The sequence below is a fragment of the Falco naumanni genome, chromosome 5 (assembly GCF_017639655.2).
Source record: "Falco naumanni isolate bFalNau1 chromosome 5, bFalNau1.pat, whole genome shotgun sequence".
Lineage (NCBI taxonomy): Eukaryota > Metazoa > Chordata > Aves > Falconiformes > Falconidae > Falco > Falco naumanni.
The window spans coordinates 77,476,045-77,501,901 of record NC_054058.1 but is presented as its reverse complement, the minus strand read 5'-3'; the positions used below and the strand labels follow the sequence as shown (position 1 = coordinate 77,501,901).

The 25,857-nt window shown below is 40.8% G+C and overlaps 2 protein-coding genes across 5 annotated transcripts in view; one reads left to right on the top strand and one right to left on the bottom strand.

Annotated features, from left to right (window-relative positions):
* CDHR3 (cadherin related family member 3) overlaps positions 1-13,704 on the bottom strand; it is a 66,366-nt gene extending 52,662 nt beyond the window's left edge. Inside the window, exon 1 of the mRNA XM_040595276.1 lies at positions 13,542-13,704. The gene's annotated coding sequence lies outside the window, so the exon portion shown is untranslated. The remainder of the gene's footprint in view (positions 1-13,541) is intronic.
* Positions 13,705-13,877: 173 nt separating this feature from the next.
* ATXN7L1 (ataxin 7 like 1) overlaps positions 13,878-25,857 on the top strand; it is a 114,658-nt gene continuing 102,678 nt past the window's right edge. For 3 of the 4 annotated variants that reach the window (XM_040594468.1, XM_040594466.1, XM_040594467.1), the window contains exons 1-2: positions 13,878-14,148; positions 14,672-14,740. In XM_040594468.1, the coding sequence (XP_040450402.1) occupies positions 14,034-14,148; positions 14,672-14,740 (184 nt within the window). In that variant the 5' untranslated portion in view covers positions 13,878-14,033. Of the gene's footprint in view, positions 14,149-14,497; positions 14,741-25,857 lie in introns of those variants that run through there. The other variant, XM_040594469.1, reaches the window with a different exon arrangement.

The following is a 25,857-nucleotide window of genomic DNA, read 5'->3' as shown; positions in this document are numbered from 1 at the left end:
AGGATTTGTAAAATGAGAATTAATTAGACTTTTCCTCTGAGAGTAAACCAGGCATTTTCTCAGTGTAAAAAATTGCTTGCAAACAAAGGGAAGTATTTTGGTGACGGGTAGAGAGGCAAGGAAACCTAGGCACTCCCTTTCTTTTCCGAAAAAATTCTGGGATATAAGAACTATGACTAATACAGGAACTGTAATTTATACATTAGACTTGATGTATAACTTTTTAACCTTCTTTACAGTTCTGAACTGAGCTCAATACATTTGACTTCAGCTTTCAAATTCCTCAGTTTTTTTATTTTTCTATGAGTCTTTTTGCTTTGGCCGCTTCTGTACAATAGGTGGCAGATATGTTCATTTCTGGATGTGGGGCTTTTTGATATTGACTCCTGTATATGATTTGTGTTTCTGTAACGAAGGCCTCTGAGTGTTAGTTTGGACAGGGGGTATCACCATCTCAGACAAAGAAATAAGCTTACTGTCATCATCCTTTCATTCTGCTGGGATATCTGAAAACAACCAGATAATGAAATGCTCATCCTAGCCAGGGAGAAACAAGTATTTGTATTCCACCTTTTCCCTCACTGCAGGTTGTTTCTTTTGGTGGGATTTTCAGGGGAGTAGATGTTAATTTTTAAGCGATCATGAGGAAAATATTCTTCATTCATGAAAAAGCAACCCTTCTGCTCTTTCGTGTATAAAGTCAAGAAACAGTCGCTAAAGATCTCATCTATTACAATGATTTTGCTGTGGCTCCATTGGAGAGGAATTTCAAAGATGGTAACTGTTCTAATAGAGACAAACAATCCTCTCATTTAAACTAAAAAGAAATATTTGTTTTTGGTCAAATGCCACTAACATGAGAAATTAGTCTTTGACAAAAGTCTTCACTGCCACTTCACATTTGGAAGATATTGTTTCTGACAAAGCCAGTGGCAGACATCCGTCTGGCAACAGAAGTCTGCCAATGGCAGCAACAACTTGAGGTACACCAACATCACTGTCCAGGTGAACTAAGCACATGGGTTGTTGGCAGTTACCACAGATAAGTTACAAAAGAGTTCACAGACTTCACAGAAGACACAGGATTTTAAAAGCATGTGGCATTCAGGCAAACATCTTTGATTCTTTAGGTATCAGATCAGGAATATTGATTCTTCCCAGTTACCTTTCCCTAAAAAATTTCCAGCTTTTGAAGTTATCATGACTAGTCTTGAGGTTTGATCAGTCAGAGTTACCAGACACTGCTGCTGTCCTAACTAAATTAAACTCCACTGGGTCCACCCTTCCAAAGCCTTGCTGGGTGCTTTTAAGCAGTGTTTCCCATGGTCATATGCATGAAGCTGTATGTTGGCAGGATGGATAAGCATCTCCGTTTTAAAGACAGCCTCAAGCTTTTGCTTAAAGAGGCTAACACTGCCACTAACAACTAGGAAATCCTGGCAGATAGTCCACATGAATATCTCCTTCTATATTTGCACAATGTCAAGCACACTATCAGCACTGAATAAATAATAATCATAGAAACCTGGAGTCAGCCAGAAAATAGCTGTGAATGAGACATTCATATTTCAAAACTTGAAACTGCAAAATTATCTTGTTATGATTCTAGGAAAACTGTTCTTTTCCTTTTCACTGTTGTTTTCTTTTCCTAAAGGAGAAGAAATGCTACCCCAAAAAAAAGGTTCTTTGTCCTGTATTACAGAATTACACATCTGAAGTGTCCTTAATAGATAAAGGAGCTTCAAGGAGCATAACAAAGAACAGTCCTGATTTTAAATTGATAGAATCCATTTCTAACTGGGAAAAAAAAATTAGGAATGGAATGCAAATGTATTATATGGGAGAAAGAGGGAGAGCAGCTGAAAAAGGGTTTTACCTGATAATCTTGCTCTTGATAATGTCTGGACAAAGTCAACTTTTTTCTAAATATGATTGAAACTCCATGTTAAAAGAGATTTATATGAGTCATAAATCTTTGAAACACTGAGCAATATTCATAGGGAATTCAGTGTCCAGCTCTATAAAAATAATAATATTAAAGGGAAAATCCCTTTGGTAAAACAAGTTGAATTTGGTAACTTATTTAGTTCAGACACTTGACAAACATTTAGGGTTGCACTTTCTTCACGAAAGAATCAATTATGTCACCTTTTCTATTGAGGTGTAGGGCTCCTGTAGCATACTAAGGGTATTTCAAGACTGTATTTTTATGGTTACAGATAAGAAGAAACAGATTCTTAAGGTACATTGAAATCTGCTTTTATAATTGCTGCCAGGGATACATGTACAAACATTTTTTTCATGTATTGGTCATATTTAATGGAAATATAAAAAGATGTGAGGAATGCCTCAGTATAATCAAATTGCAATTAAGTTAGTCCAGAAGTATTTGTCAAAAGATATAATGGCAAGGATTATAAAGGAGAAGACTAAACTGAAAACAGAATGCCAAAAATCACCATCTGCTGATATGATGGAGTATCATGCTCAAAGCTGTTAAGGTGTTACTAGAGCTGTTGTATGTTACAACATTAAACAGTTAATTGGAGTTCATGGATTTTAAGTAAAAGGACTGGGGACTGTTTTTTACCATAGCAACCACAAAAAAGAAATCTCTTAAAGCATGTATGCAATGTGCACCAACAAAAAAGCAAAGAAAATAAATATATTTGGAATTCAGCATTTAAACTATAATTATTTGGAGGAATTCCTCTTTCCAAATTTACATTCAGAGTATCCTGGAGAGAATAAGACATTCATTCCAAAATTACCAAAAGTCTTTCCAAAGGGACAAGAAGATGTATTAAATTCTGTACCTTATCTCACTAACAACTGTTAAGATGACTCCTGCTGCTTAGGTAAACAGAGTAGGGAAGTGAATGGGTAGAAAAGAAAGGAAAACTTCTATCATCTCACTGATGTGTGGCCACTTGTGCTGCAGGCAGGGTGTGGGTATAAACGAATCAGTCAAGATCACATGTGTACCTATTGTAAACCGTTGTTTACCTTTTGCCACTCCAACCATTTCTGTTGCGTGCTGAGGTCAGCCTATATGTGCTCTTTTAGCATGAGAAGCAAGTTATGGTGACATTTCTGATTGTTTAATCCCAGGTCAGTTCAAGTTAGAGAGAAGGACAGGAAAAAAAGGAAAGTAAAAGACAACAGTGACATCATCATCATCACCATTCCTTAAATATTAACACATGACATTTTGATACCAATGGAACTTACTATCCATGCTCCCTTTTGAAACAAATTGCTGATGAGTTCAACCATCTTTCCAGCATAGTTCAGTTTTGATGGAATAGTTATTTTGATGTATGATTCTTCTGAAGCCTTTGCAAAGGCTGGATAGCTGTAGGGGCAGCAGATCAGAGAGGCAGCCCAGCAAATTACCTGAAGCAGTGATCTAAAAGGTGAGACTGGCAGGTGAAGAGCAAGAAGGAGCAAGAAAGATGGAAGTCCTGCTGATTGTTTTACCCAGAGATACACTGAGGGCAGCAGACAACAGGAAGGATTGTATTTCATCAGCCCCGAACTAACTAAAGATTTGAGTAAGGAAATGTTCCTAGAACATCTATTTTAACTGGTGAAAACAATTGCATCTGTGGTATCTGCCAACTCTCATAATTATCTGCTGTTGTTTTAAACGTGTGTATGGGAAATTTTGCAAAATCTAGGATCAACAATCCCATGGCTGATACAGCATGCTCTTAGACTCTTACACCACAAATGCAGCGCGAGAACAGAACAGAACAGTTGGCTGCATTGAGATTCAGATTGACTGAGGGGATTCTGTAGGCTGATGTAAAAATTTCCACAGGCAAAGATATTAAACCCTGCATAAATGGAAGAATTCACCCACATGAGCACTTTCAGGACCTAGAGATGGCCTTCAAGTTTTCCCCCTGCAAACACAGAATACACATGTTCGTGGTTCCATGCACCCGTAAGTTCTCCAAACAAGACCATTTCTAACCCCTCCAATGTAGACTCATCTCTCTATTTCAAGGAATTTGTACTGTACTGCTATTAAATGTTGCGTTTATCAAGGGACAGGTGTTAGGTCTTTTCACCACCTTAACTCACTGTTTCCATACAGCCTCTGACTTCATATCTGTATTTGTTTATAACAGCATGACATAAGTTCTGATCCATTGGTTAAGAACAACTTTAGAAATATTTAATAGTGCCCAATTCTACTGTGACACAAACACAAATTCCATAAAATGCCACTGTTTATGCTACTAATACATTTGACTTGGCTGTATTGATTATGATCATTATGATGGTGGGTGAGGGCACAGAAAAAAGGCTCCACTATTCTTGTAAATGGAAGAGTAGACACCTCTTGCCAGCCAAAATATGTTTAGACAGATAATCTTCCTTGAGATTTTTCAGTCCGCTGTACATAAAGTATACTGATTTTGGTAGCTTTCCAAAAGATAAACTATACAGTCCACTACACATAAAGTATTCTGATTTTTTTGTGGCTTTTTTTCACAGGCTACAATCGTAACGGTATTTTGAAGTCACTAATAGATGCAATGGCCAGAGAAAAATAACATTCTTAGCACAGAAGGAAAAACAAGCACTGTCTTATCAGATTATTATGGTCCTTGAACGTAAATATGAATACAATTAAAAATGTAATAGCTCAGATTTATTATATGCAGAATAAGACTCCAATTCCACACAAGGAGGAAGAGGAGTTTGTGTTTAGTAAATGGTTTGAATTTAAATATGTTTAATTGATCTATTATTATTGTATATTTTTCAGCAGAATTGAACACAGACAGAGAAAATTCACAGATGCCCACTGTCTCGTAAAGGAAAAACATTTTTTTTTTTTATCTGTCAATTACAAGATTTGGAAAACAACAGAAAGTTCTGGCTATAATCTTGCATCAAACAGGTATCTGAACTACAAAATACTCAAATGCTGATTTTATAATGATTTTTAGTGTAGGTTTTTTTCTCCTAAACCAGTATTTCTCACTTTCATTGGTCTTGCAACTTTTGCATATATCAAATGTCACATGCTGATTATCTACAAAACCAGACAATTCAACACACAGAGCTGCATCACTGGAGGTTATTAGCCAGTTAAAATATTTGATGGCCTTAGACATACAAAGATTTTCTTAATCTAAACCTGCAAAGTTGCAATCTTAGCTCCTAGGCATTTCAGAAGTGTGCACCCTTTACAGGCAACATGGGATATTTTTAATAAAGTCCCAACTTTTACTTTGTCTTCTTGACTAGCTATGTTTTTCCTTCTAACCCAAGAGAATCATTAGTACTTTGTGCTTATACTTTGTCTGCTTGAAGGAAATAGTGCCTTAGGAACACTCATCAAACTACAGGTTTCCAATAAATAGACTATCAAAGGACAACATATTTATATCATTAAGAGGAGGATTTAATTCAAAAATTCATTAGATCTGTAAGACTGTACCTGAGGCCTATCCAGATCTGTTCTTTGCAGCCATGTTGCCTTTGTAAAATGTCTGGTGAAGTCTGATGACAGAAGTGCAAGGTAGCCTGTGAGACGTTTTGAAGGATGGCAGTATCAAAACATCTGTGAAACAACCTCCTATTGCATGTAAGCCAATGCTTAAATATGAAGCAGATTTTTTACTTCAGGTGCCATTAACTGTCAGGCACGTCGCTCACTATACCCAAATTCCTGCTAAGGCCTTGGAGATCCATTTGGGCTGAGTACAGAATTTGCAGTGCTTATCAGAATATACTATCTTTGACTCTTCCAGGTTGGGATGGGGATCTTCTCAGGACAAAGCTCCTCACAAACTTAGCATGGCAATGTGAGGAGCTACAAGAGACTTCTCTGTACAATAGATGAGACACAATTGATTTCTGGCACTCCACTTCCAGCCTCAGCCAGAAATACAAGACGAACAGGCTTGCTTTCTTCTGTGATTTCAACATGTCTGCTTCCTGTACAAGCTGGAAAGAGGACATACCATAACAACTGTCAAAACATTTCAGGACCTCAAGCAACGTGTGATTGGAGCCAGCTTCTGGAAGCAGTGAGTGCTTGGGGAGCTGTGCAAGCGGGCTGAGCCCTCACTGTCGACTTGCCTCGCTATCTGGCTATCGACGGATTTAGGGCCCACCAAACGTGACCTCCACCAAAGGCATCACTGTGACCTCTTGTCTGGGCAGCCCCAAACTTCCAGAGCCAGGCTGAAGTAAAATTCAACTGTCTCCCAAATGCCAAGGGGCAGTCCACCCAGGCTGAAATCTTTATTTTGCTATTCTGGCAGCCCTTGGAGTGCCTCCCCTCAGCCTACTCACGCACGCCGCTTGGCCCTGTCAGGAATGAGCCTCCATTTACAGTGGGAGTCAGTGAGCCCTTGGGACGGGGGAAGCCTGTGCGACAGCACTTACAGAAAATGGCGGGAGGGGAGGCAGGCCCCTGCGCTGAGGGAAAGGGGCCTCCAGCCAGGGCTGGGGGAAGGCTGGGAAGGACTGCTGGCTGCCCAGGGAGAGGCAGAGGAGAACTGGCTGCTGAAAGAAGAGGAGAAGGAAAGAGAGCTTTCCCCCAGACAGGTGAGGAAATGTTTAAAAAGGAGAAGAGGGCAACTCAAATGGCTTTGTGAGGAGAGAGGCAGCCCACTGGTGGGAGGTGGAGACATGACTCCACTGAGGAGGCAGGGGAGAGGAGAGGCTCCTAACTGCAAAGCAGGGGACAAAAAGCAAAGGAAGGCATATTAAAGACACGGTAGCGTTTTGGTGAGGCAGCTGGGCCCAAGTGTGAGCATGGTGGGTGAGAGGCTGGGAGCAAAAAACAGGCCCCAAGATGGTGCTTCAGCAGAGAAACCTGATGGGAGATGAAAACCCACTCTGCAGTGTTAGGGTAAAAGTGACAGAAAGAAGCAAACAAAATTCAGAAAAGTGAAGCGTCTGGAATAAAGAGGGATACAAACAGGAGAAACATGGCATCTACACTGAGAAGCAACAGAAGCAAATTGACTGCGATGCAGTAAGGGAGATGCAGAAAGTTGCTGTTGTGTGCTGCCAACACACACAGACGTGGCTGGTGAATGGCAAGTTATAATATGCATTATTCAGCAGGGCAAACTTAATTTTTAATGAAAGAATATTTCTATGCCTACCTCATGAGAAATGTTTTAAGATCTTTGGGGAGCCATATTTTGTGTTTTTTGTTATTCACACGGGCATTGTGAGAGAACAAAGCTTACAAAAGTAGCATGCTGTTTGAATGCAGACTTGATACTGAGGTGAGGGTAACTCCATCCCCCAGTGTTCTTTATCTCTAAATCTACAGAACTTTGCCATATCTTTAAAAAATGCAGGGAATTCCTACAACTTTCTTCGTTTCTGTCCCAAGTGGACAGTTAAGAGCCTTCCTCTAGACTCTGGATATGGCCTTCAAAGATATTATTGTTGCTGTTATTTACCAAGAAACTGTTTAAAATAAAACAGATACAATTTAGTAAGTAAAATACAAGTGATTCACTGCACCAGTTCTAGACATGCTTAATAATTTTAAGGAGCAGTAAGAAACATGCCCTGAGGATGTTTTAAAACAATTCCCCTGTTATCTTTCCTGAATACCTGTCAATACAGGGAAACTGAATTTTAGCCTGTCAAGCACTCTGACCTGTCATTCATGTCTCACATCTTCCCAAATAGCCATACTGTTAAGAATCTACCCCTCAGTGTTCTGCAGTGAATACACTCCCCCAACTTGGTCTAATCCTCAGCTCCTTGCCCTAAGTCCACCTGATGAAGTGTTACACCAGGGACCTTGGGTAGTGTGTTTTAAGAAGTTCCAAGTTTGAGATCCATGTTTCATAAGGGTTCATACCATAGCGCTGAGACTGGATGTTCAAGTGTTTGGTGGAAGTCAGGACATGGGGAATGTTCTCGAGGGAGAGAAAGTATTGGAAAGGAAGATGGGTCTGAAGTGAACTCTCAGCCACTCCTAGATGAAACCTGAAACTGTTGCATAAAATAATGAAACTGCTTTGTTTCTTACAAGCTATTAGTAAGTCCTCACATCCAGTGAAGATGCATGTCTGCACTGTACAAAGCAGTCCTATGATACATTGATACTTGGCGTTACTAGCTTTGGTATCATAAACACTCCAGCTATGGTAATACAGTACATAAGATAAATTATCCTCTTGAAAAGCAGGATAAATTATCTGCAGTACAGTGCTATGTTAATGCATTTAGACTACAACCAATACTTGAGCAAAATTGTTTAGAACAAGCTTTTAGACACTGGAATCAAAGGATGTGCAATTTATTTTTTCACAGTGCTTGCATAACTGTCTTGGGTTTGAAATGTGTAGTAACTGTTGATTTTCACCTCTAGTTCACGGCCTTTTTTTGGTAGCATTTTTACTTGAAACTTTCCAGAGTTTACTGTAATACGTTATCTTATTGTGCATTTTCTGTTCATAGATCTGTGCAATATACCATTTAGTTACACTTTAGATTTCCCTTTTCATCTGATTAGTGCTGCTGTAGTGTTTGGAGCATTGTTTTGTTTTGTGTGAAGCAATTTGCAACACTTGTTTGAGAAATATGTTTTTGTTAGGATACAAGAGTATCTCACTTAGAATTTCTTTTTCAGTTCTCCATTTTTCTAACTGTTTCTGTTTTGAGTGCTGGCTTCTTTGGCTAAGATGGAACCAAAAGCTTAATTTAGATTTTTTTTCTTGTGCTGTTTCAGAGGACATTAAAATAGATTTCTCTACTATGAGTGTCTATTTAATACAGTTTTCTAGCTCAAGATTTCTATGATGGCATCCACATGGTGTTCGAGACACCTTCTGAAAATACGAAGAGCTTAGAAATAGTACAGAGACTGAACTTCTGGCTAGAGTGGCTCTGGGGAGACTGACTCATAGTGGCTTTTACATTTGGCTTGTTAAGTGCTGACTTGTTTTAATGGCCATCCTGTACGCATCTTTTTTTGCAGAAACCTAGATAGGAGGAAGAGGGTTAACTATCTGGTTTGTTTAATGAATTTACCTGTTGACAACAATCACATAGCAGACAAGAATGCTACACTACATTAAAGTATTATTTTTTTTTAAAATCAGTTTTGCCAGAGAAAGGCAGGACTATCTATCTGGTGGGTTTTGCACCTTCCCGATATAAATGCCTCTGGCATCTTTTCCTCTGAAGTGCTGTTGTAGTATTAAATAGTAACTTGATTTATCCACTGTGGAAAGAGAGAGTACAGATAGTTGATCTACAGGCTAAAATTAGCAAGAGTGTAAAAATCCACTATAAAAATAATTTGCACACAAGTCAACATATAAATTAGTTTTACACTCCTCAAAATCCTGGAGGAGGTTTGATGCTTTTGTACTTGTGTTACTGACAGCCAGCTAGTTTGCTGGTGATTTTCACATGCAAACTCCATTGGTGACTATCTTTAAGAAAGTCTTGTGATTCATTTACGGTTCCATTCCCACCAAACTAGATACCTGGGTTCATAAAACTGTCTGCTATGTAATAATTTCTACTATGTAAGATAAAACCACTATTGTGGTAAATCCATTGCAAAATAGGATCCTGAGAAGTACTAATGAATCTCTTGCCAAACTGCTTAAACAATAATGACTTTGTCACAAAAATATCATATGTTTATAATCTTGTTATAATAGTGAAGCCTTATACAGCTGGGGTTTTTTAATACTTTTGTAGCCCATTAAAAGCCATCTGGTGCACGTACTGCCAGGTGTACATGATTTAAAGCAGAGGGTCACAAATTTTTGTTGTTGTTATTGTGACTACAATACATGCATCTTCAGCAAAGTCATGTTTTCTCAGCATATGACAGCGGAGTTGATATGGAATCATGTCATTATTTCTACATGGTGACTACATACAATGTTCCTGATAGCCACATGTGAGAACTGCTAGTTTAGTTTGTTATCTTTTAACATTTAGATCCTGAAAATCATATAAAAGTTGGATGAATCTCCACATAAGCCAGAGATTAATACACAGGTTTGGACCTCTTCTAAATGTCATAACTTTTCCTGTGCTTTTATAAAGCCCAACTCTTTAACTATAATCCTAGTAAGTAGATAGGACCATATGATTTTTATCTCCTGGTTACTTGGTGGAAAGCTTGCATTTGGAAATCATCTTATTAAAAGACCTGTGATATATGGATTAAAAAGATTAGAGTTCAGGTTTCATCTGTATTTTGCTGCTTATTAATTAAAGGTCTTAATTTGCTTATAGTTTACTTTTTTAATTCCATGTTACGATTGGACCACTGTAGTATTTAGAAGATGCAACTAAGACCAAGGCTGCATTATACTGAATTCTGAAAAAACACATAGTAACAGGAAGCCTCTACTTGGCAGTTGAAATAAAACAAGATCCATAGGGACTGGGGAGGGAAAGAAGTACCTTTTCTGACTGACTTAATTATTTTTCTATAGCAAAGTGACTTGTTCAAGGTCATAGAAGAATTAAATTTTTGTATTGGTGAGCAGGTGCAAAAGAAACAGAGAATCTTTAATCTGCACTTTCATGTGCAGTTCTTTTGCTCATTTCCTATGGAAGTAATTCTTCTGTGATCATGTTTGTGCCTTTCCCTCCCTTTTTTCCTCTCCACCCATAACTTTCGGATCCATTGATTAATAAAAACAGATTTGAAAGAGGAGCAAAAGTCTTAAATAGAACTGTCTTCCTACAAACTTTGTGAAAGTAGATGCCAGGAAAAAGGAAGAAGAAACCATCTGAATGCCCTTGCTATGGTAAAGCTGCAGCCTGAGTTCACAATCACAACAGAGAACTACGGATATTCCCAACCATGGGAAAAAGTTCTATAATGTCAGATCAGCTCTCTTTGTATTTTGCTACAGGGCTGTAGAGCATAACACAGTTGTCCATGCTCCATACACTAGTTTGATTTGGTTCCAGTCCGGAGTGAAATAAGTAGTGCTCTTGGGGAAAAGCCCTAGCACAGAATGGAGGCTACTTTTGTGCAGCTTCAGGACTTGCACCCTACAAACCAATGGCAACAAACTGATCTATAGTTTCCTCAAGGATGGGGTTCATTCCTTGGTACAGATCACAGAGGTAGCATAGACATAATCAAAGCAGAATTTGCACTTTTGAAACAAAAGATGCTGATCGTTAGGAAGTTGGGCAAATCTGTTCTGAAGACTGTGGAACCATTTGTTTAATGATAATGTTGTTCTTGAATACATATGGCTGGGAGGAGGAAGAATTCCTTTGGGAGGGCTTTGGAAACCTTTCTCTTGAACTGTAAGTCACTGGATTGTTTCTTTTTAGGAAGGAATTGGTACATCTTGCATCTTTGATTTAATGCTAATTTTCTTTCATATGGTCTGTTTCTGTTAGAGCCTAGACTGTAGTTCTGCAGTGTGTCATGGTAAGCAGCATGTAGATTAGTGCCATGTGTTAAAGTTGGAAAGTTTCTTCACTTTTTTTGCTTGGTTTGTGGCTGCTTGTATTAAATAGTTTCCCCCTCCCCCTCCTGTTTTTTCTCAGTTGTGTGGTTAGGAATTGCTTTATTGCTTGTGTATCCTGTGGCAGTGTTTAATATTAGATGCTTGGCCATACGTACTTCCCTGAAATCTTACGTTGGTTTTCATTGATGGGGATTTCCTGGGTGCTCACATGACTTGCTTTTGTACCTTCTCTCCAGATACATGTCTTGGGTAATCACAGAAGTGTTATGACATAAGCTGTGCAGTGTAACTTCTTTAATTATGAGACTGTTTGCCCGCTGTAAAGACTTTTGTTCAACTATCCTGCAGTGAATTTGAGCAGAAGTGCCAAACATGGTTGACTATTAAGTTCATGTCATTTATCATTCCTTCTAAGGAATTCCATCTTGCTATTCCTAACCAAAGAGTTTTATGTGTAGTGAGCAGAGTTTTCATCCTCAACATAAGCACTTTATGTCTATTCTTTATTTTTTCTTCCTCACCGATGATTATGTCTCCTTGTAATTAAAAACATCAATCATACCCATTCCCAGCTGAATTTTGCTAGACTAAGTCAAGCTCTTCTCATATGATAGACTCTTAATTCCTTTGATCATTCTGATAACCCTTTCCACACTTTTTTGTAGGAAGATTAATTTAAACTGGTGGCTAGAACTGTACTTAATATTCCAGGATAGGTCTTGCCTGGGCTGCATATTATACCACGACTAACCTTTCTGCTTCTGGAAATTCCCTGTGTAAAATATCTAAGGTCACGCATCTTATGGCTGCTTCACACTGGTTGCTAGTAAGCCTGCTGCCATTGACTGGTTCTCTTTTCAGGCATACTTTGGTGAGCTTTCTGCCTCTCTCTTTTAATTGCGCTCTGTAGTTTCTTGTAGCTAATGTTACACAACTGGAGACACTCTGGCCAGGCCATAGGGTATGACAGCTTTTAGGCTTGCCTCTGGGTATTACAGATAGGACTTGTATATTCCAGCTACTTTTTGAAAGAGGTGGAGTGTGAATGCTGTCTGTATTTAATACTGCATCCGTTGACAGGATATATAAAGCAAAGAGTTTGTCCTTTGCCCCAGATGTTTATCCATTTTAGCACTGCAAAGAGCCCAGTTCTAATGAAACTGTAAGAAGTTTACTTAAATTGATTGTAGACTGTACTACCACGTACCTTTCTGCAGGCAGCAGTGCTGACTTCAGCAACTCCTGTCCTGCCCTTCTGACCACTGCTCCAACCCTTGAGGGAGCCCTAAATGCTGTTCTTTTTTCCTGAGTCTAGATTAATTCCATGCTCTGCTTCAGTGTTGTCCCACCACGGTTTGAACCAGCGAAAAGTGAATGGTGACAAAGGGCCTTAAATGTGAGGCTGGGAAGAGAGGTAGGACGGGGAAGGGACCACATACAGTCCACACCACCACTCTGAGAAGTGTCTGTTGAACCACAAACTTCAATATCAGTACTCCTGCTGGGGCTGTACAGCTGTCTGAAAGATGCTGCATGTGGAGTCAGTGAGGCTGCTTAAATGAAACCAGGTCCTTCACCAGTGAGTGGTGTTTATGTTTGGCTTGATAGGTGTGAGCTGGAGCAATGTGCTTATGCCCTAACTCCTTAGCCAAATTAGGTATATTGAGTACAGAAATCTTCACGGTAGTGTTATCTTCTATTCTTATCTCAATAAATAAGCCAGAAATGACACAGTCCTAAAATTAAATTAGAAGCATGTACATCCCATAGGTTATGTATTGCGAGATGGAAACCTTGGCATTATTGGAGAGGCGCGGGACCTGTGAGTTCAGAGCTGCTGTACTGCAGCCTAAAACATCAAAACAAGAGAAAACCCATTTGCAAACAGACGCAGCCCGTACTCACACACAGATTAGGTAGTATTTGGACAACAAAATGGCTGTGGTTGTGGTTATAGGTGATCCACAGGAGCGCAGCTGGAAGGGGTCGGGAGGAGGGGGAGCCCCTCCACCGCAGTCCGGGGCCGTTTCCGGGCCGCGGGTGCCGTGCCGCAATTACCGAAAGCGCGTCCCAGGGACTTACTGCGGGGCGCTGCGAGACGCGGGGCACACAACCCCCGGGCGCGCAACCCAGCGGCTGCCTTCCCGGCGAGGCTCTTCGGCCGCCGGCCCCGCTCCGCTCCACGGGGCGGCGGCGGCGGCTCCGCCAGGCCCGGCCGGGCCGGGCTGGGCCGCGCCAGGGCCGGCCCGGGCGGCGACAATGTGCGGGGACGCGGAGCGCGGCGCGCAACCGGCGCGGGGCCGGCGCCCCCCTCGGGGCGGGCGGCAGGCCCGGCTGCCGGCGGCGTCGCGGAGCGCGGCGCGCAGGCGCGGGGGGGCGCGGGCATGCGCGCTGGGCGGCGGGGAGCCCGATCTGATAGGGAGCAGGGGCTGACACTACCCCCGTGTGGGCGGCGGAACGTCCCGAGGATGACGTGCGGCGTTCTCGAATCCCGTGTCTCGCTCGCTCGCTCGCCGCCGCCGCCGCCGAAGGAAACGGGAAAAGCAACAAGGAGGCAGGAGCAGGCGCGGCGCCATGGCGGCCCTGGAGCGGCCCGTGCCCAGTCCCGAGGCGTTCCTGGGCCAGCCCTGGGCCGCCTGGGTGCGGGAGGCCGCCCCCCCGCACGCGCACGGCGCCGCCCCCCCGCACAGTAAGGGCAGGGACCGGCCCGCGGCTCGGCACGCCGCTCCCCTCCCCCGGAGCGCACGCACGGCGGCGGGGCCAGGGGCCGGGGGCCCGGCCGGGCCGCCCCCCCCTCCCCCCCCTCCCCGGGGCCGCGCCGCGCGGCGGGAGGTGCCGCCCCCCCGGGCGCTCAGCTGACGCGCCGAGCCCCCGGTGCCATGTGTGCGGGAGGCGCTGGCGCACGCCGCGCCGTGCTGTGCCGTGCCGCTGCCCCGCGGCGCGGGCTCCGCCGCTGGGCCGGCGCCGCGGTGGGGGAAGGGGGCGAGGGGGAGGATGCGCGGAGGGGCCGGAGGATGCTGCGGGGGGGGCCGGAGGGTGCTGCCGCGGGGGGCCCGGCGGTTCCGCTCCCTGGCAGATGCTCCGACTATTGTGCTTTTGCTGTTGCAAATAGAAACACTGCTCACCTCCTCACCTCTCCTCCTCCCCCCGCCAAACAATAAATGCACACCTCTGGGCCCTCGGCGCTTCCTGACTCTGCTTCTCTTCTGCAGGTGTAGATCTAGAAGAGACTGGAAAGGAGGGTGGAAAAAGCAGGGAGGTTATGAGGCTTAATAAAGAAGGTAAGTGGATAGTGCTGGCACACCTCTCTACCTGTCTGTCTCTTGGTGGCTGTGGATGACTGTGGTTTGGCCTTGACAGGGTAGCCTAATAGTCTATGGATCTCTCTGCCGTGAAGAATGTTTCAGGGTTGGATACACACAGATGACTGTCACTGTGTCAACTTCTTTTGAAGTATGGGTATAACAGGTGTATGCGTGCGACTGACAGACGTGGTAAAAGATAAGGCAATTTTAAGTCAAAAGACAACTACACATCAGTGGCCATATTGGATTTTTTTTGAGAAACCTGCCCCTTGGTGCAATGTTTCACATGCTTCTGTGTGAAGATAAGCATATAAACCTGTGCATCAACTTTAAATGTTTTATTATCGCTAGTGACTAGAGTGAAAAACATTTTCATTCACAGAGAGAAGTGGTCTGTTGCGATCTTTGAGTTCATTCAGTTTAGCTCAAGTCGCATTTTGTTCTTTCATTCTCACTGCTGAGTGTGACTTACAGTCAACTGAGTGAGTAACGTCTAATATTATCTTACGTTAGGCCAAGCCATGCATATTGTGCAAAACCAAATATAATAGGTCATTTGGGCCACAAGGTTTTCTTGTACCATAAGTATGAACAGGCAAATTCCACGCTAATGGTATTTGCTCACATGCCATACCTGACACAGTTCTGTCAGTTGCAAGAGGAGAAACTTCAGTGTTGAGCTTAAGCACATCTAATTTACACATTTTGTTTATTTTGTGCATGGTGACATCATGCTGGGGTAACACCTGATGCAACTAGTGAAATGGTTTGGGATATATATTTTTCTGTAGCTTTCTGTTTGTTTCTGGTTTATTAAGAAAGCAGTATACATTACAGCCTTTCTGTAATGAGAAATATTTCTTGTGAAGTCGGTTTAACAGTCCCATCAGTGTGAAACTTTGGTGTGACTTACTCATGCTGAGAAAAAAACCACTATTACCTGTAATGTCATAATATATATTCTGAAATGATGTTAAGTTTCTCGTTATATTATAGTTGTCGTTACACGTGCGTTCAATTTTGAGCATCTTGGCAGCTTAAATGAATTGTATGTTTTCTAAACAAGCTCTTGAAAAAAGAGTGAATTAATCAGTAACGTAGATTTGTGTGGTAAACTATAAAATTGCACAGAGTACACATTAAATAAAATTATTTAAAATATCCTAAAACCTCCCTTTTGAAAGACCTTTATAGAGATGCCAAGCTTGATTGTATTCCTGTCTTCATTCTTACATGCCTGAACCTATCTTATTTTGCCAGCCCCAAAATAAGTGAGAGGCAGAACTGGGGTTTTCATGTAGTATATTTATAGGTAAAAGATTCAAGCCTCAAAGAACTTGTACGTCTTATCAGTAATGTTGAATGTACATTTGTTTCTGAAGTAATCGGAACAAAAATCTTGCTACTAGAGCTTGGCCTTAATAAGGAGCTTAATTTGTTGAGGTAAAATACTTTGCACCTAGAAGTTCTTGAACACTAATTCCTACTATAAGCTTACTTGAGATATAAAGATTGAAGCACATCCCTGCTCCTTAGTCATAGATAATATGCAGATTGTTTCCTAGAAAGATTTGGTTTAGATTATCAGCTCTAATCTCTCATTGTTTGTTTTTTGGGGGGGTTAGAGACTCTGTCAAAGGAGCTCTATTTAAACTCGCTGTCCAGAAAAATTATTTCCAAACAAAGTGTGATGTCATTGCTGACAGTGACAGGTGTGAAGCACTCTACTAGCCTTTATAGTACTTATGTTGTAATATGGTTTAAAAAGCCCAAACTGACTGTTATATTTAGAAAATAAAAAGCTTTAGGAATTTTATTGCTTCTGAGTAGTAACTTGCTTTGGATCACTTAGAAAGAATTTTCACAGTTTGAATAAATTAGTACGTGTTGAAATATTTCTACTGTATTCACTTCAGCAGTCTGTTAATAGAGGTGTTTTCACTGCACCCATCTGTGTGTCTGAACACCCACTGTAAATCTTCCTTGAGCCTCACTGTCCTTATTAATAAAGGTGGAGAAAAATTTGAATAGTTAGATCGGTTTGCAGAAAATATTGCTCACGTACTTGTGGAAATGCTTGTGCGCTTATTCTGATCTTGCACGCATCTGTCATGTGACATGTTGGCATTTTTGCCTGCTTTGGTCATAGACAAGGGTTGTGGCCATGGTAGGTCTTAATACCAGACCCAACGCATTTTATTTTGCAATCTTATCTGAATTGCACCACCACTTCTTATGACGTTTGTGGTGCCAGAAGATTGTAAGCCGTGTTTTAGAAAAATAAGACTTGTATAAGGTAACAGGAGGATGACAGATGGACAGGACTTTTAAGTATCAAAAACTACTGTCCTGATTCATAAAGACAGGGTAAAATGTGATCTCACTGCATTTACTTCTTGTAATAGTTGTCTGCTTAATAATGTCAGCTTCAGTTGATAACAACCAGATTTACATGGCTGCTCCCTTGAAAGCAGTTAAGCAAGGAACCTTTTTAGACTAGTGAAACTGTGTGTGGAGAACCTGGTTGAGGGAGGGGCTGGGAAGATGGTGGTCTCCTCTGGACCATGATAAGGTGTTCTACTTCACTTTTGTAGAAGAAAATTATATCAGATGTCAAAAAGTGCTTCCAGCTAGCTTCATCCTTGCGTTGCTGCCTCCTTTCTAGGTGTGCCTGATACGTGTTTAGAGTCGTAGGCTGCTCTTCCGCCTCCTGTTGACCCAGGCAGGGACCCAGGAGGCAGCGTTCCCCTGTGGTAGTGGGGAGAAGCACTGCCAAACCTCTGCCTGCCAAAGTGGTTGGTACTTCTTAGTGCATGTCTGAGCAAAGGGGTCGCAGTCTGGCTATGCTGTTCATTTCTGCAATGCAAGAGATGCACTGAGGCCATGTGCCCCATCTTTAGGGCAGAAATAAAAGATGTAGAAATAGTGCTTGCTGCTTTCCTTTATTCTACAGTGTATATGTAGGCAGCACAGAGGGAGAGAAATTTCCTGAACGTTTGTTCAGTTTTGTAGACAGAATTGCTTTTTGCATGCTAATACTTACTTTATGTTTTCCTTTAGCAAATGCAGTATGGCCGTGGTTGACTTCTACTGGCATGTAGATTTGTGGAGAAGGGATTACAAAGTTGCAAGTGTTCACAGAAAATGAAAAATTTTATGCTTAAGTGTTTGTGCCAGGAAAAAAAAAATATCTGCTTATCTAATCAGGAAACAGAAACAGTATTGTGTAACTTATCTGACAAATCACTACCAACCAACTGGCTTAGCTAAAAGAGGGGTTATCAGAATTAGAACAGCATTTAGAATTTATATTGAATTTTAAAAAGTTGAATGGCATATTTGAAGAATTGAAGATTTTCTTGTAGATAGCATGCATGCTACAAGGAGTCTGTATTTATTTGACAGTTTATGTCCTCTAAAAAGTCACAGTAACTGTATGCCTGAGATAGATCCGTCATAACCTGTAACTGATTTTAGATTGATTTTTGGAGGCATGTGTTTTACTTTATACAATACTTAAGAAAGTAATAGAAGAATGAGATTTTTTGGTTTTATGTGCAGATCTCTTATTAATAATCGGTTAGTAAATGTCCAAGCATTAAGTGATTATTTCTAGGTAGGCACAGGCTGTAAAGAAGCAAAAGATACCCTGTGTTATCTTCATCAACTACAGCAGGGTTAAATATGACCTATGGGATTCAGATCTATATTTGAGTATTTGGTGTTGTACTCAACTTCAGTTTCACAGTTCAGTGGGTTTGTATTATTAAGGTTTCAATCTGATGTGTGTGTTTGGCTTAGATAATCTTCTCACTAACTGTACTGATTCATTATTGTTTAACGTTAAGGATGTATGTGAAAAATTCTATTTTCTTTTTCTCATGTTGTGTTAAAATTAAGAGATTATCTATCATAATTGCACAGCCCCAAACTCGACCATTTTGCTTGATGATTACACGTGCAAATCACATGTTTTAAATCTCTTGGATAGTTGTTTACAATATATTTTTCCTATTTTGACTTCCCACATAAATATCTGATGGAAAGCTTTTTGGTAAATTCTTTGGCAACATCAGAACAAAATTAAAGGGATACTGATTAGTTTTGCTTTCAGTGTTTTTTTTTATTCTTCAGAAAAATATCTTGAAGATTTTATCATTCTTTGTGGAAAAATAAGTTAAGGAGGTTGGGCGATGGTAGGGAACACTTCTATAGGAAAGAAAGGATGTAGCATACAGTATTCTACTTTTTGAAAGGCAAGAGGAAGAGAACTAAAATTATTTATGAGATTGTGAAAGAAGAAAAGACGAGATAAAACCAGCTGGTTAATGTAAGCATGGGGATTGGAGTTGATCTTTTCTTTCAACTTTTTTGTTTTGTTCTGTTCACCAGTGGTTTGCCAACAGTGCTGTTTGTCTCCTTTAAAAACATACCAAACAAAGGCTTAAGAATAAAACATTCTTGGTTTTCTTAGCAAACTTCATCTTTCACCTTTTTGTGGTGGTAGGGGATGCTGGAAAGGGTTGAGAGGGAAGAGAAATTATTAAAATGTTTTAAACACATACCCCAAAAGAAAGAGGTGAGGTTATTGAATTAGACCACCTTAGTTAGTGATTTGGAGTTGGTTTTGGTTTTGCAGTGAGCAAAAGAGAGGGCTGAATGTTGTATAATTTTTTCTCTTCACTGTAAGCTAATAATGTGTTCCATAGATACTGGTTCTTAAAACAGATGTCGTATTCAGGTGGACCGTGATGAGCGAAAGAACTGAGAATTATCAGGGTACAAAATTGTGGCTGTTGTCGAGAGAAACTTTTTCTTACCATTCTTATCTCTCTGCTGGGAACAAGAATAGTGAGCAAAGGTCCCCAGGTGGGGTTTCTTTAGGATGAGAAATGAGAGTGGGATTCAATTCTGGTGTTCATTCTGGTATTTAAATGCCTGATCAGCTCATACATGATAACTGATGCCAAATATTTATTTTTTTTTTCTTCCCCCATGGACAGCTTCTGCAAGGGGGTGGCGTGGCTTCTGGTTGTGGCTGTCACCTCATTTAATGTGTCTTAAGGAATGGTGACAGAGGAAGAATGAAACATTATGTATGTTAGTGCCCAGAAATTTAGTCAGAATTGTAGTTTATCCTCATAGTTATTTTCTGAAACCTGTCCTTTAGTTCATCAACCCACACACTGGATGAAAAGAGTGGAGTAATGATAAGGCTTTCTGATCAGGCATTCTGTGTTTTGAATCAGGATTTTGTTTTTTTAATATGTATCTAAAACTGTTGTTCTATAAATTACTTCTTTAAAAATTCTGGTTTTGTTATGTGGCACATACCTTGATGGAGTTCAGGTGATGTTTCTCTCAGCATGTCTGCAACAGTTACTCTGAGGAGGTTAGATCTCCTGTAGGCTAAGGTACCTCTTTTGATCATTGATGAGGAATCTGTGTATGACTTTTTGTCAGCTGATAGCACTGTCACTAAGGATCTGTCTTTGACATTCTTTCTACTTGTAAATTATAAGCAGACTTGAGAAGGAGGGAAGTGATGTGTTTACTGGAGTGTACCCCAAGCCCTTCTGTCACCATGGAAAGTGAAATGACTCCTTGTGTGTGTTTCCTTGTTGATCTGCCTCTGTATGTGGTTAATAGTTTATAGATGAAATATATGTTTCCACATATAAAAAAAGATGACTCCAAGACTTGAACCATTTCCGCTGTGAAAGGAGTAATTTCCTGGAAATGGCCTTTTGTTCTAGCTAATTAAAAATTAGGACATTATCAGGTTCTGTTTTGCCTTTAGGGCAAAAAATGTTAGCCATTTGAGCAAGGCTGAGGTGTATGAGATGGAAGCAGTGGAAAATCCTGTAGAAAACATTTTTCAAGTCACATTTTATGTTCTGTACACAGAAAGCATAAGTTTCTGGTAGTCCCAATGAAAGTTCAGGTTTACAACACTGCATGCATTACTGAGAAAGATCACCTTTAGTAAAAATAGTGTATTGGTATGAGTACTTCTTAGAGAGTTAACTCCACCATAAGGTTATATGAGTGCCATGATAACTTGTTAGGAGTAATTTTGGAATAACTAACAAGAAAGATTTTCAGTTTATGTGGCGTGGGTTAAGTTACTGCATCTTTCTGTCTTCCAAGTTCAACTTAGTGCAGAAGTTCTCCAGCTTGTCCTTGAAAAAGCTGATTCAGGAGTTAATGGTGCAGAATGTCAGGTGAAGCCGGTGTCTCTAGGTAATTTATATGCCAAAAAACCTCTGGCAAATGCTGTCGTGACACAGTAATGGTGCTTGACAGAGGTCTTTCAGCAAGTTTATAGCAAGAAGTCTTTGATGGTTCTCTTGCTGGATGAGAAAGAGATGCTACAGGGGTAAAATTTTTTATTTATTTTTTTTATTTATACCATTTTTTTATTGTAGTCCTGTGCAACTGTCTAAGCAAACCCAAAATGGAGACGGAATCCAGCACAGTTACTTAGGACTGATAGGGGGCAATGGAAAAACACCTATTGCATACATCATTTCTCACTTTCTCTTTTTTGTGTCACTTTCTATGGTTGAATGTTGATGATTTTAAGGGATTGGTGTTATCATATCTTTTTGTATGGCATATTAAAAGTTATGCTTGAAAGCCACTGATGTTGCTAGAAAAGTGAGCTTTCTGATTACTCTTGGTCTTGCACTCAATAGAACTAGTGATGCCTTCCTTCTGAAATGTTGTGTATGTTATTCAGCAATTTCCTTTCAGATTTAACTAAGCTGTATTAATAACACAGCCCTTAAGCCTGAAACATCTTCCTATTTATCTGCCTTCTTGACAGCAGTTAGAATTTAGAATTGTTTGCTCTTCCTGCTTTTTGGTTTCAGCATGCAGGTATTTATAAAATGTGTAGTGTTTAGCAAAAAAGAAGTGGAATTTTCCCAGATCAGAAAGAGCATCAGCCAGAAGCAGCAAAGAGCTTGAAGACAAAAGTTTTAGTATCTGCACAACTGTTGTTACCAGTGTACGTCTAGTGCAGTTTCACTTAATCCCCAGGCCTCTCCTGAATAATCTGTAAAACGGAAGCAGTTGTATTGTGACAGAGCTGTGCACAGTACACAAGGGGTTTAGGCTTGCTTCCCTTTCCGCTCCCTTGGAGCAGGTGTTCAGCAGAAGAGACAGAAGGGTGACTGATGAGTAACATCAAGACCTAAGAATGACTGGCAAAGGGCAAGAGTTCATGGGGTTTGATTCTCTGTGGTGATCATTGCTGTGCTCTTTGTTTTGTTTTGTTTATAATTTTTTCTAATATACAGTGTTTGATTTTTTTTTTTTCCTTTCCAGCCATTCTTTCTCTTCCTTTTCCTACTGCAGGGGCTAGACGTAGCAGGCAGGCAGAGACTGGGAAACTGCAGTTATATTTGTATTGAACATTAATAACATCATATAAGTAATAGTTGTTGACAAGTTTGTTGGGTCAAAAGTGTCTTCTCTAGCAAGACACAGCAGGATGGGACTGGATCTCTCTAGTGGCAGAATAAGGTGACTTCAGCTTGTCGTTGTTCTGAGCTGAAATGGTCAGAATGGAAGCAGAGATTTACAGAAGTGTAATTCATCATGTGTGTTCATCTTTGAATCTCTGATAGGTATTCTGTCCTCAAGTGGCCTTTAGGCTGGCCCCATGTGATTGTCCAGATTAGATAGATTATCAGATGGTAGTTAGCCTATTCAGTTATTTTTTAAGATGCTCTTAGTTATGTCTCATGCAGACAGGATGTTACTGATGATTTAAATCTGAAAAGTTTGTTGGACCCACACCACCACAACAACCACTGACAGAGCAAAAACCTTGTTTGCTTGGGGCTGATAATGGGAGACATTCAGAGGACAATGATCTGGATGAATATAAGTAATTTTATCTGTTACTGCCATGATTAGGGAGGCAGTATTATTATTTGCATGATCCTAATGCCTAGCAGCCCCATCAGAGACTAAATACTACCAAGCAGAGTACCAGTGCAGAGAGGTTGTGTTGTGAAATTATTGTGCTGCAGAGAACTAGTTTTTTAATATGTGACGAAGCAGGAGTTTTAATGTTGACACACAGAAGCACTTAGTTGCTCAACATGACAGGTGGTAGGCTCTAGCCTAAACTGTGGCTTTCTTAGAACTGTGGCAAGGAAAGATTTAAGCTGATGTTTGAAGGGCAGTGAAGTAGTTTTGCAAGAGCTTGGAAAGTATACTTACTCGTGTCCAAGTTGGCCTGAATGAGGACACAGACTGGTTGGTAAAAGCTTAGTAAATGGATACTGAATCACGAGCCAACTAGAAATGTGAGCAAATAGTGTGATAGCAAGTAGGATGTGGACAGTATAGTGTAGGTAAGATAGAGGAGCCTGGAAAGCAAACACGAGTAGTTCGCAGTGTTTAGAGTTGGAACGGAGGATTAGGATTGTGCAGAGAGAGTAATGGTAGATTGATATGACAGTATAGAAGAAAGAACTTCTGGAGCAGTGTGAACGACAAGGATAACGTTTGTCAAGATGAACAAGAAGAGAATTTTAGTAACTAATGTGAGGTGAAGGCCCAGACAAACCTTTAGCTCTGAAGGTGTTTAGAGAAGACTTTGTCCTACAGATCCAAGACAAGAAGAATTACTTAGATATAGATGTAGCCTGAATGAACAGATCAAGAGATGACATAGTATTTCTTATCTGAATGATGGGCAAGATGATAATGCTGTCCACAATGATCAAGAGAGGAGGTGGAGAGAAGAGGGTGGGAGAGGAGACATCTAAGTTCTGTTCTAGCAGTATTGAGCTGAAGCTGACAGTTACTCAGTGAAAAGAGGTGTCAAAAAGACAGACTGAGATTTTTCTGTTTAGTCATAAATCTACTCTATTTGAGATCTGCCTCCTTAGGAGCTGAGTTTGTGTATGAAATTCCCAGACATAAGGGAAGGGGCAAAAGATGTAGCTCAGTGGAGCCCTTCTAGAAGACAAAGGAGGATAAGGAGCCTCCCGGTAACCTGTGAGGGAGTTGATACAGGGAGGAAGGGAAGCAGGAGAGGGTAGAGTCGTGGAAGTGAGAAAAGAATCAATGCTTCAAAAGGAGAAATGCATTTAATTTTTATGAAGAATGCACAAGGATTATGTGTGATGGAAATTATTAAGCTATTTTGATGTTGCAATAGTGAAAGGCTTTAGACATTTTAGTGAAAATAGTTTCAGTGTAATGCAGGGGACAGCTGAAGGGAATTCAGACTAAAGTTAGAGGCAAATTAAAAGTGTAATTTGTTATAAAACAGTTCATAATGTGTTTAAAGGTGAAAGAAGGATAGAAAAAGAAACAGTGTAGTTAGAGAAGCTAGGGGTCAGAAGTAGATTTCCAAATATATGAAAGACTGATTGGCTGTCCTATTGCTCCATCAGAGCAAGAGGGGAAAAGGAGAAGTGAGGTATGGGGTGATGTGAGTGAGGCAGGTGGAAAGTGGGATAGATGTGTTTCATATCTATGGTGCGAGGAAGAAGGGAGAGCTCTAAGGGGGAGAAAGAGAGTGGGAAGAGAGAAGGTGAAATTATTATTATGTTTCCTGGCTTTCTCTTGCAATAAATATTTGCATTCTATTGTGGAGAAAGAAATGGATACAAGAGAAAAGGTTTGAGGAGTGAGTCAAAAGTAGGAGGAAAAAAGGCTGAAATAGCAGGTGTGGGTTCGGCTCAACTGGAAGAATGGCACAGCTTAGTAAGCAGCAGGAGAGAGAGAAAGAGAGAGGGAGAGAAAGAGAGAATGTGCAATAACCTCATTTCCAGACTGGTTACCCTTTCCACTGCAAATTCTAGGACAGGCAAAAATAAAGCGAAAGAAGTGGATATTTAAGATGAGCATGGGTTCAGGATTAGTAGAGTTGGGCCTAGTTGTGGAAAGGAGAAGCAAAACCATAAAGGGTGGAAACAAAACAGCCAAAAAATGTTGTGTCAGTGTGGAAGAGGGTGGAGTCCTGGGTATCGGAAATAATGGGATGTGAATAATGAACAGTGCTGAGAGAGTAAATTGGTGCCATTCAGTATATGCCAGGTCAGCCTTTGAGTCACATTCTTGGATGAAAGATTCTTTGGAGATTACTGGAGTGAAGACTCCTGGCAGTTTGTGCTCTCTGACAACTTCATGCCTGAATCCATAACGCACCTTTGAGAAAGTTCAAAACCTTGAAGAGAAGCAGCATTTTGGAGAAGTCCAGAGGATATTGCCTTTTCTCCAAGGAGAGAGAAGAGTGTGTAGACCATGGCTGTGGCAGCAGGGTGCCTTGGTGACTTGTCATATCTATCACATTGCGTGATGGACACGAAAGTACTTTGCTTGCTGGTTTATAGCTCAGTCATTCTGTTCTTTGCAGTGCATTGTAAGTAGATAATAAGTCTACATGATCATATACTGATATTGACCTGTGCTTCATGCTTGCAGAGCCAAGACAAGGCCATAATGGGATTACATTATCATGGACTGGGCCCCGGCTAGTGTCTACTGCGCAGGGTGTATCAGCAGAGCTTGAGTGCAGTGCTGCAGTAAACATGGTTGTATGGCTTTTGCTTGTCTTGCAGGACAAAACAAGCTTGTTTCTGTCTACATGCTATGGGCAGGCATGCTTTATGATACAGCACTTTCCCCCCCCCCCCCCCCCCCGAGAAAGCAGGACTTCGTTATTTTTGAGGTTTTCTATAGAATGGCTGTCATTCATAATGCAGGCTTCTCAGTATTTAAGAAATTATCTCAGGTTTTTACATCTCTCTACTAAATCTAAACATCTGTCTAAGGAAAGAGTCAGGAAGAGGAGAATGCTGCGAGATAGAGTTGTTCACTCATGCACAAAGGATTGAGCTGATCCTTTGAGCTGGAAGGTTTTATCCATTACCTTGCCTGCTTTTACTAAGCAACTCTCTGCCTGTCCCTGTATGTTACTACTGTTCAGTCATCCCAACAGCTTACATACATTGTATTGCAGAGTTCCTGAGGAAAAAAAGGAAAGGAAAAAAAAGTCTTCAGATTTTCACTTCAGGGTCTCTCGGGGTTTTTTGTGCACTATCATAAAGTTTGTGGTTCTAATC